This window comes from Oncorhynchus nerka, linkage group LG9a (genome assembly GCF_034236695.1).
Source record: "Oncorhynchus nerka isolate Pitt River linkage group LG9a, Oner_Uvic_2.0, whole genome shotgun sequence".
Classification (NCBI taxonomy): Eukaryota; Metazoa; Chordata; class Actinopteri; order Salmoniformes; family Salmonidae; genus Oncorhynchus; species Oncorhynchus nerka.
The window spans coordinates 183,880-195,960 of record NC_088404.1 but is presented as its reverse complement, the minus strand read 5'-3'; the positions used below and the strand labels follow the sequence as shown (position 1 = coordinate 195,960).

The window sequence follows — 12,081 nt, the reverse complement described above, 5'->3', positions numbered from 1 at the left end:
ACCCTTGTCCCCAGAGTTTGGTCTGTACCAGAGTTTGGTCTGTAACCTGACATTGACCCTGGTCCCCGGACTTTCATCTGTAACCTGACCCTGGTCCCCAGAGTTTGGTCTGTACCCTTACCCTGGTCCCCAGAGTTTGGTCTGTATACTGACCCTGGTCCCCAGAATTTGGTCTGTACCCTATAACCCTGGTTCCAGAGTTTGGTCTGTACCCTGACCCTGTTTCCAGAGTTTGGTCTGTACCTTGACCCTGTTTCCAGAGTTTGGTCTGTACCCGACCATGTTTCCAGAGTTTGTCTGTACACTGACCCTGTTTCCAGAGTTTGGTCTGTACCCTGACCCTGTTTCCAGAGTTTGGTCTATACTGACCCTGGTCTCAGAGGTTTATTATTTTTTTTATTTTTTTAAATATAATTAACAAGGCGAGTCAGTGACGCTACCCATCCCAGGACCGTGATAATTGTCATCAGCAACCGCTGAATAGCATTGCGCCACATTCAAATAATATTATAAAAAAATATTCATATTCATGAAATCACAAGTGCAATATTGCAAAACACAGTTTAGCCTTTTGTTAATCCATCTGTCGTCTCAGATTTTGAAATCATGCTTTACAGCGAATCCAAGCGTTTGAGTAAGTTCATCGCATAACATTATGTACACTAAGCACTATGTCACGAAAATCAGAAAAGCAATTCCTTTGATGATCTTCGGATGTTTTCACTCACAAGACTCCCAGTTACACAACAAATGTTCCTTTTGTTCCATAAAGATTATTTTTATACCCAAAATACCAACGTTTGTTTGTCGCGTTATGTTCAGAAATCCACAGGAAAGAGCGGTCACGACAACGCAGACGTATATTCCAAATAATATCCATCATGTTTCAAATAGTCTTCATAATGTCCACAGAAACGACAAACGTTTTTTATAATCAATCCTCAGGTTGTTTTTAAAATATATATTCGATAATATATCAACCGAGTGTGTAGCTTTTTCAATAACAGCGGGAGGAACAATGGCCGCTTTACTCAGTTGCGCAAAACTCACTCTGAGAGCCCCCACCTATCCACTTACGCAATGTGATCCTTCACGCTCATTTTTCAAAATAAAAGCCTGAAACTGTCTAAAGACTGTTGACACCTTAGGGAAGCCATAGAAAAAGGAATCTGGTTGATATCCCTTTAACCTCTTAAGTCGACCCTCTACTTTTTTGAACATTCTGATAAAAATCGCGCAACATTTCAGCGCCCTGCTACTCATGCCAGGAATATAGTATATGCATTTGCTTAGTCTGTGTGGATAGAAAACACTCAGACGTTTATAAAACTGGTTAAATCACTGCTGTGGCTTTACCAGAACGGCATTTACATCGAAAAGCACAGGAAAAAACTGATCACTGAAAATGGGAAAATATATCCATGCGCTACTTGATCCCATTGATAAAGGTGAACCACAATTAATTGACTGAGGTTGCAGTACCTACAGCTTCCACACGGTGTCTAGAGTCTTGTCATTTCCCTTCTGCACGTTTCTAGTATTATGTCATGTTTCATGTTTTGTTTGGACCCCATGAAGAGTAGCTGCTGATTAGCAACAGCTAATGGGGATCCTAACAAAATACAACACCAAATAAATACTGTTTCAGTCTGGCCTGTATCCCCGGCAGTCTCTGTCCAAACGGCACGGTCCGTATCCCTGACCTCTAACCCTAACCCTGACCTTGACGCTAACCTATGTCTGTCTGTCTGTCTGTCTGTCTGTCTGTCTGTCTGTCTGTCTGTCTGTCTGTCTGTCAGGGTGTGAACTAAGTGATAGATACATGTAACTGATTGACCAGAGAGTGCAGCCACCAGTCACCTGGTCAGTCCCTGTTTTAAAAAATGGTTTTAAAAACTTGATTGATTGTTTGATTCAGGTTCGACATAGGAGAGAGTGCATCACTCCAGAGCAGTGTCCGTGTTACCATAACAACAGAGCCTATGCACCTGGACAGAGCATCAATATGGACTGTAACACCTGGTACGTACCTTAATTAGATGTACCTTATGTAAAACCTGGTAAGTACCTGGTTTAAAACATACCGTAACACCTGGTATGTACAGTTGAAGTCATAAGTTTACATACACTTAAGATGGAGTCATTAAAACTCGTTTTTGGCAAGTCGGTTAGGACAGCTACTTTGTGCATGACACATGTTATTTTTCCAACAATTGTTTACAGACAAATTATTTAACTTATAATTTACTGTATCACAATTCCTAGGTGTAAAAGGTTTATATACTCTAAATTGACTGTGCCTTTAAACAGCTTGGAAAATTCCAGAAAATGATGTCATGGCTTTAGAAGCTTCTGATATGCTAATTGACATCATTTGAGTCAATAGGAGGTGTGCCTGTGGATATATTTCAAGGCCTACCTTCAAACGCAGTGCCTCTTTGCTTGACATCATAGGAAAATCAAAAGAAATCAGCTAAGACATCAGGAAAAAAATTGTAAACCTCCACAAGTCTGGTTCATCCTTGGGAGAAATGTCCAAATGCCTGAAGGTACCATGTTCATCTGTACAAACAATAGTATGCAAATATAAACACCATGGGACCGCACAGCCGGTCAGGATGGAGACGCGTTCTGTCTCCTAGAGATCAACGTACTTTGGTGCAAAAAGTGCAAATCAATCCCAGAACAACAGCAAAGGACGTTAAGATGCTGGAGGAAACGGGTACAAAAGTATATATATCCACAGTAAAACGAGTCCTATATCGGCATAATCTGAAAGGCCAGTCAGCAAGGCAGAAGACACTATTCCAAAACCAACATAGAAAATCCAGACTACGGTTTGCAACTTCACATAGGGACAAAGATCGTACTTTTTGGAGAAATGTCCTCTGGTCTGATGAAACAAAAATAGAACTGTTTGGCCATAATGACCATCATTATGTTTGGAGGAAAAAAGGGGGAGCTTGCAAGCTGAAGAACACCATCCGGGGGTGGTAGCGGGGGTGGTAGCATCATGTTGTGGGGGTGCTTTGCTGCAGGAGGGACTGGTGCACTTCACAAAATAGATGGATTTATGAGAAAGGAAAACAACATCTCAAGACATCAGTCAGGAAGTTAAAGCTTGGTTGCAAATGTGTCTTCCAAATGGACAATGACCCCAAGCATACTTCCAAAGTTGTGGCAAAATGGCTTAAGGACAACAAAGTCAAGGTATTGGAGTAGTGGTGATCCTAACCCTAACTGACCTAAGAATTTTTACTAGGATTACATTTCAGGAATTGTGAAAACTGAGTTTAAATGTTTTGAGTTTAAATGTAAACGAAGGCTACTCGAAAATTTGACCTTTAGACTGTATAACAATATGGCTGGTATGAGCCATACTGATAACAATATCACCTGGTATGCACCTGTTGAGACCATATATAACAATATCACCTGGTATGCACCTTGTTGAGACCATATATAACAATATCACCTGGTATGCACCTTGTTGAGACCATATATAACAATATCACCTGGTATGCACCTTGTTGAGACCATACTGGTATGCATCTTTGTTGAGACCATATATAACAATATCACCTGGTATGCACCTTGTTGAGACCATATATAACAATATCACCTGGTATGCACCTTGTTGAGACCATATATAACAATATCACCTGGTATGCACCTTGTTGAGACCATATATAACAATATCACCTGGTATGCACCTTGTTGAGACCATACCTAACTTAACAATATCACCTGGTATGCACCTTGTTGAGACCATATATAACAATATCACCTGGTATGCACCTTGTTGAGACCATACCTAACTTAACAATATCACCTGGTATGCACCTTGTTGAGACCATATATAACAATATCACCTGGTATGCACCTTGTTGAGACCATATATAACAATATCACCTGGTATGCACCTTGTGAGACATAGAACAATATCACCTTGTTGAGACCATATAGAACAATATCACCTGGTATGCACCTTGTTGAGACCATACCTAACGTAACAATATCACCTGGTATGCACCTTGTTGAGACCATATATAACAATATCACCTGGTATGCACCTTGTTGAGACCATATATAACAATATCACCTGGTATGCACCTTGTTGAGACCATATATAACAATATCACCTGGTATGCACCTTGTTGAGACCATATATAACAATATCACCTGGTATGCACCTTGTTGAGACCATATATAACAATATCACCTGGTATGCACCTTGTTGAGACCATATATAACAATATCACCTGGTATGCATAGACCATATATAACAATATCACCTGGTATGCACCTTGTTGAGACCATATATAACAATATCACCTGGTATGCACCTTGTTGAGACCATATATAACAATATCACCTGGTATGCACCTTGTTGAGAACATATATAACAATATCACCTGGTATGCACCTTGTTGAGATATATAACAATATCACCTGGTATGCACCTTGTTGAGACCATATATAACAATATCACCTGGTATGCACCTTGTTGAGACCATATATAACAATATCACCTGGTATGCACCTTGTTGAGACCATATATAACAATATCACCTGGTATGCACCTTGTTGAGACCATATATAACAATATCACCTGGTATGCACCTTGTTGAGACCATATATAACAATATCACCTGGTATGCACCTTGTTGAGACCATATATAACAATATCACCTGGTATGCACCTTGTTGAGACCATATATAACAATATCACCTGGTATGCACCTTGTTGAGAACATATATAACAATATCACCTGGTATGCACCTTGTTGAGAACATACCTAACGTAACAATCATCCACATCTTTCTCTGATGTTCTGTTTGTGTCCTGTGCAGTATGTGTGAGAACAGACATTGGAGCTGTACAGCGCACGTGTGTGATGGTGTTTGTCGTACAGTGGGAGAGGGACATTACATCACCTTCGACGGTCTCCAGTACTCCTTCCCTGGACTTTGTCAGTACGTCCTGGTGCAGGTCAGTTTGTGGTACTGTGTGTTATCGTGTGTGTCATGCCTGGTACTTGTCTCAAAGTTGTTAAGTAATCATGATGTCAACCCTCTCTCTCTGTCCACCTCTCCATCTTCCCTCCCCCCACTCTCTCTTGGTGTCTTCTTCTCTCTTATTCCACCTCCCTAACACTCTCCATCCTCTCTCTCTCAATCCTTCCACAACCTCCATCCTCTCTGTCCCTCCATCTCTCTCCCTCCAACTTGCCATCTCTCCCCCCACTCTCTATGACTGTCCCTCTTTCTCACTCCATCCATCTCCCTCTCTCCCTCCCTCTCTCTCTCCAACTCACTCCACCTCTTCAAATCAAATCAAATCAAGTCAAATGTATTTGTATAGCCCTTCGTACATCAGCTGATGTCTCAAAGTGCTGTACAGTAACCCAGCCTAAAACTCCAAACAGCAAGCAATGCAGGTGTAGAAGCACGGTGGCTAGGAAAAACTCCCTAGAAAGGCCAAAACCTAAGAAGAAACCTAGAGAGGAACCAGGCTATGTGGGGTGGACAGTCCTCTTCTGGCTGTGCCGGGTGGAGATTATAACAGAACATGGCCAAGATGTTCAAATGTTCATAAATGACCAGCATGGTCAAATAATAATAATCACAGGCAGAACAGTTGAAACTGGAGCAGCAGCACGGCCAGGTGGACTGGGGACAGCAAGGAGTCATCATGCCCGCTAGTCCTGAGGCATGGTCCTAGGGCTCAGGTCCTCCGAGAGAGAGAAAGAAAGAGAGAAAGAGAGAATGAGAGAGAGCATACTTAAATTCACACAGGACACCTGATAGGACAGGAGAAGTATTCCAGATATAACAAACTGACCCTTCCGTTCACCTTCACACTCCTGGGCCAGACTACACTCAATCATATGACCCACTGAAGAGATGAGTCTTCGGTAAAGACTTAAAGGTTGAGACCGAGTTTGCGTCTCTGACATGGGTAGGCAGACCATTCCATAAAAATGGAGCTCTATAGGAGAAAGCCCTGCCTCCAGCTGTTTGCTTAGAAATTCTAGGGACAATTAGGAGGCCTACGTCTTGTGACCGTAGCGTACGTGTAGGTATGTATGGCAGGACCAAATCAGAGAGATAGGTAGGAGCAGGCCCATGCTTTGTAGGTTAGCAGTAAAACCTTGAAAACAGCCCTTGCCTTGACAGGAAGCCAGTGTAGGGAGACTAGAACTGGAGTAATATGATCAAATTTTGGGGTTCTAGTCAGGATTCTAGCAGCCGTATTTAGCACTAACTGAAGATTATTTAGTGCTAAATCCGGGTAGACGGAAAGTAGAGCATTGCAGTAGTCTAACCTAGAAGTGACAAAAGCATGGATTAATTTTTCTGCATCATATTTGGACAGAAAGTTTCTGATTTTTGCAATGTTACGTAGATGGAAAAAAGCTGTCCTTGAAACAGTCTTGATATGTCTTCAAAAGAGAGATCAGGGTCCAGAGTAACGCCGAGGTCCTTCACAGTTTTATTTGAGACAACTGTACAACCATTAAGATTAATTGTCAGATTCAACAGAAGATCTCTTTCTTTCTTGGGACCTAGAACAAGCATCTCTGCTTTGTCCGAGTTTAAAAGTAGAACATTTGCAGCCATCCACTTCCTTATGTCTGAAACACATGCTTCTAGCGAGGGCATTTTTGTGGCTTCACCATGTTTCATTGAAATGTACAGCTGTGTGTCATCTGCATAGCAGTGAAAGTTAACATTATGTTTCGAATGACATCCCCAAGAGGTAAAATATATAGTGAAAACAATAGTGGTCCTAAAACGGAACCATTCACAGAGACAAACTGATATCTTTCCAACAGATAAGATCTAAACCAGGCCAGAACTTGTCCGTGTAGATCAATTTGGGTTTCCAATCTCTCCAAAAGAATGTGGTGAGAAGTGCAGTCTCAGTGCTATGATGGGTTCTAAAACCAGACTGAAGCATTTCGTATACATTGTTTGTCTTCAGGAAGGCAGTGAGTTACTGAGCAACAGCCTTTTGAGAGGAATGGAAGATTCGATATAGGCCGATAGTTTTTTATATTTTCTTGGTCAAGGTTTGGCTTTTTCAAGAGAGGCTTTATTACTGCCACTTTTAGTGAGTTTGGTACACATCCGGTGGATAGAGAGCCGTTTATTATGTTCAACATAGGAGGGCCAAGCACAGGAAGCAGCTCTTTCAGTAGTTTAAATGGAATAGGGTCCAGTATGCACCTTGAAGGTTTAGAGGCCATTAGTATTTTCATCATTGTGTCAAGAGATATAGTACTTAAACACTTGAGTGTCTCTCTTGATCCTAGGTCCTGACAGAGTTGTGTAGACTCAGGACAACTGAGCTTTGAAGGAATACGCAGATTTAAAGAGGAGTCCGTAATTTGCTCTCTAATAGTCATGATCTTTTCCTCAAAGAAGTTCATGAATTTATCACTGCTAAAGTGAAAGTCATCCTCTCTTGGGGAATGCTTCTTTTTAGTTAGCTTTGCGACAGTATCAAAAAGGAATTTCGGATTGTTCTTATTTTCCTCAATTAAAGTTTGAAAAATAGGATGATCGAGCAGCAGTAAGGGCTCTTCGGTACTGTACGGTACTGTCTTTTCAAGCTAGTTGGAAGACTTCCAGTTTGGTGTGGCGCCATTTCCGTTCCAATTTTCTGGAAGCTTGCTGTAGAGCTCTGGTTTTTTCTGTATACCAGGGAGCTAGTTTCTTCTGAGAAATGTTTTTAGTTTTTAGGGGAGCAACTGCATCTAGGGTATTGCGCAAGGTTAAATTGAGTTCCTCAGTTAGGTGGTTAACTGATTTTTGTCCTCTGGCGTCCTTGGGAGTCTGGAAGGACATCAAGGAATCTTTGTGTTGTCTTTGAATTTATAGCACGACTTTTGATGTTCCTTGGTTGGGTCTGAGCAGATTATTTGTTGCAATTGCAAACGTAATAAAATGGGTTCCGATAGTCCAGGATTATGAGGAAAACAAAGGGGGTGGTAGCCCACCCCCTGGTGAACAATGTATGATCGCTGGATGATTCGTTTTAAGTCTAATACTGCGGGGTAATGACTAGGGTTTTCAATTTGTCAGCATTTCCCTCCAGAAACCGTGAGAAAGTTGTCCGGCTGCGGGGACCGTGCGAGGGGATTTATACTAACGTTACTATCTGTACTAACTTACTGGTGGCACAGACGCTGTTTGTTCCTTTCCTACACTGAAATTACCCTTGCCTAACGATTTCGTCTGAAGCTGGGCTTGTAAGCACAGCTATCCTCGCCTTAAGGCGATCGTTCTCCTGTATATTGAGTACAGCGACTGCAATTAGAAGGCATCATGTTAATGTTACTACTTAGCTTCGGCTGTTGGAGGTCCTGACGAACAATGTCCAGATAAAGCATCCGGAGTGAAAAAGTTGAATGTAAAAAAAAAAGTTGAGGGAAAAACCAAAAATATAAACGGTAATTAAAAAGTAAAAAACGTAAAGTTGTCAGGTAGGAAAGTAAGGTTGGCAACAAAATGCACAGCAACACGTAAACAAGTCTTCATCTCTCTCTTTCTCCCTCCACCTCTCTCTCCTTCCATCTCTCTCTCTCCCTCCACCTATCTCAATCCCTCCTCCTCCCTCTCCCCCTCCACCTCTTCCAATCCCTCCTCCTCCCTCTCTCCCTCCACCTCTCCCTTTTCCCTCCACCTATCTCAATCCCTCCCCCTCCCTCCCTCTCTCCCTCCACCTCACTCTCTCTTCCACCACCTCTCTCTTTCTCCCTCCACCTCTCTCTTTCTCCCTCCACCTCTCTCTCTTCCTCCACCTCCCTCTCCCTCCACCTCGCTCTCTCTCCCTCCACCTCTCACTCTCACTCTCTCTCCACCTCCCTCTCTCTCTCCAAATCTCTCTCTTTCTCTCTCCATCTCTCTTCCTCCACATATCTCTCTCTCTCTCCCTCTCTCGCTCTCTCCTCTCCCTCTCTCCCTCCCTCCACTTCTCTCTCCCTCCACCTATCTCAATTCAATTCAATTCAATTCAAGGGGCTTTATTGGCATGGGAAACATGTGTTAACATTGCCAAAGCAAGTGAGGTAGATAATATACAAAAGTGAAATAAACAATAAAAATGAACAGTCAACATTACACATACAGAAGTTTGAAAACAATAAAGACATTACACATATATATATATACAGTGTTGTAACAAATGGTTAAAGTACACAAGGGAAAATAAATAAGCATAAATATGGGTTGCAACAATAGTACGCAAGTATAAACACCATGGGATCACGCAGTCGTCACACCGCTCAGGATGGAGACTTGTTCTGTCTCCTAGAGATGAATGTACTTTGGTGCGAAAGGTTCAAATCAATCCCAGAACAACAGCAAAGGACCCTGTGAAGATGCTGGAGGAAACCGGTACAAAAGTATCTATATCCACAGTAAAACGAGTAATATATCTTCATAACGTGAAAGGCCGCTCAACAACGCAGAAGCCACTGCTCCAAAACCGACATAAAAATGTCCAACTACGGTTTGCAACTGCACAATGGGGACAAAGATCGTACTTTTTTGGAGTAATATCCTCTGTTCTGATGAAACAAAAATAGAACTGTTTGGTCATAATGACCATCGTTATGTTTGGAGGAAAAAGGGGGAGGCTTGCAAAACGAAGAACACCATCCCAACAGCGAAGCATGGGGGTGGCAGCATCATGTTGTGGGGGTGCTTTGCTGCAGGAGGGACTGGTGCACTTCACAAAATAGATGGCATCATGAGGGAGGAAAATTATGTGGATATATTGAATCAGCATCTCAAGACATCCATCAGGATGTTAAAGCTTGGTCCCAAATGGGCCTTCCAAATGGACAATGAACTCAAACATACTTCCAAAGTTGTGGCAAAATTGCTTAAGGACAACAAAGTCAAGGTATTGGTATGGCCATCACAAAGCACTGACCTCAATCCCATAGAAAATTTGTGGACAGAACTGAAAAAGTGTGTGCAAGCAAGGAGGCTTATTTTGGGAGGCTTGTGGAGCTTGTGGAAGGCTACCCGAAACATTTGTCCCAAGTTAGACGATTTAAAGGCAATGCTACCAAATACTACTTGAGTGTATGTAAACTTCTGACCCACCAGTTATGTGATGAAAGATATTAAAGCTGAAATAGCTGAAATATTCTGACAATTCATATTCTTAAAATAAAGTGGTGATCCTAACTGACCTAAAACTGACCTAAAACAGGCAATTTCAACTTTATGTTAATGACATAACGTGTAACGTCTGAAGAAGAGGGAGTGGACCAAAGCGCAGCGTGGTACGTGGTACGTGTCCATGATGTTTATTAAAATCTGAACACTAGAACAAAATAACAAAGAGCAAAAACGTCAACGAACAGTTCTGTCAGGTGCAGAAACATTCAACAGAAAACAACTACCCACATAACACAGGTATGATAAAGCTGCCTAAGTATGATTCTCAATCAATCAGAGACAACGATAGACAGCACAAAGAAATAGAAAACATAGAACTAAAGATACTAGAATGCTCACACTAGTCACACTAGTGTGAAAAGTGGGGCTTAAGCTGCATCCCTGTCTCACCCCACGACCCTGTGGAAAGAAATGTGTGTTTTTCGCCCACTTTAAGCACACTTGTTGTTTGTGTACATGGATTTTATTATGTCTTGTGTTTTTCCCCCAACACCACTTTCCATCAATTTGTACAGTAGACCCTCATGCCAAATTGAGTCAAAAGCTCTTTGAAATCAACAAATCATGAGAAGTCTATGCCTTTGTTTTGGTTTGTATGTTTGTAAATAGAGAGTGAACACGTGACCTGTCGTATGGTAATTTGGTAAAAAGCCAATTTGACATTTGCTCAGTACATTGTTTTCACTGATGAAATGTACAAGTCTGCTGTTAATGATAATGCAGAGGATTTTCCCAAGGTGGCTGTTGACGCATATCCCACGGTAGTTATTGGGGTGAAATTTGTCTCTACTTTTGTGGATTGGGGTGATCAGTCCATGGTTCCAAATATTGGGGAAGATGCCAGAGCTAAGGATGATGTTAAAGAATTTGAGCATAGCCAATTGAAATTTGTGGTCTGTATTTTTTATCATTTCATCTCTCTCCCTCCCACCACCTCCCACTCTCTCTCTCTCTCTCTCGACGTCTCCCCTCCCTCTATTTCTCCAGGACCAGTGTGGAGGAGACGAGGGGTCATTCAGGGTGCTTGTGGAGAATGAGGCCTGTGGGGTCATTGGTCATCGCTGTGCTAAAGCTGTTACAGTCTACTACCAGGGTGGACTCATAACTATGGAGCATGGACAGGTCACACACACGCACGCACACACACACACACACACACACACACACACACACACACACACACACACACACACACACACACACACACACACACACACACACACACACACACAACCCCCCCCCTCTTCTCCAGGTGAGGATGAAGAAGCCAGTGATGAAGGGTGTTGAGGTGGAGATCATTCGTTCTGGTCAGTTCTTCATCCTGCTGCTGGGGAAACACATCTCTATCAGCTGGGACCTGGGGACCCGCCTGCTGGTACACATCTCCTCACAGTACAGGGTAATACTGCTACTATAATAATACTATACTGCTAATGTACTTTTATACTTGCACTACTATACTACTACTACTATACTACTACAATACTACTACTGTACTGTTATACTACTACTACACAATTACTTCTACTACACCACTACTACTGCTATAATACCACTACTACTACTACTACTACTGCTATACTACCATTACTAAACTACTACTGCTCTAATACCACTAATATTACTACTACTATTACTCAACGAATAATCATTATTATTATCTACTCCTCCTACTACTACTGCTCGAATCAAATCAAATCAAATCAAATGTATTTATATAGCCCTTCGTACATCAGCTGATATCTCAAAGTGCTGGACAGAAACCCAGCCTAAAACCCCAAACAGCAAGCAATGCAGGTGTAGAAGCACGGTGGCTAGGAAAAACTCCCTAGAAAGGCCAAAACCTAGGAAGAAACCTAGAGAGGAACCAGGCTATGTGGG

At 42.0% G+C, this 12,081-nt stretch overlaps 1 protein-coding gene across 1 annotated transcript in view; it reads left to right on the top strand.

Annotated features, from left to right (window-relative positions):
- The window catches only part of vwf (von Willebrand factor), a 174,424-nt gene that overhangs the window by 43,741 nt on the left and 118,602 nt on the right, over positions 1-12,081 (top strand). The window contains 4 exon segments of the mRNA XM_065022171.1: positions 1,919-2,022; positions 4,855-4,993; positions 11,188-11,322; positions 11,453-11,599. Of these exon segments, the coding sequence (XP_064878243.1) occupies positions 1,919-2,022; positions 4,855-4,993; positions 11,188-11,322; positions 11,453-11,599 (525 nt within the window).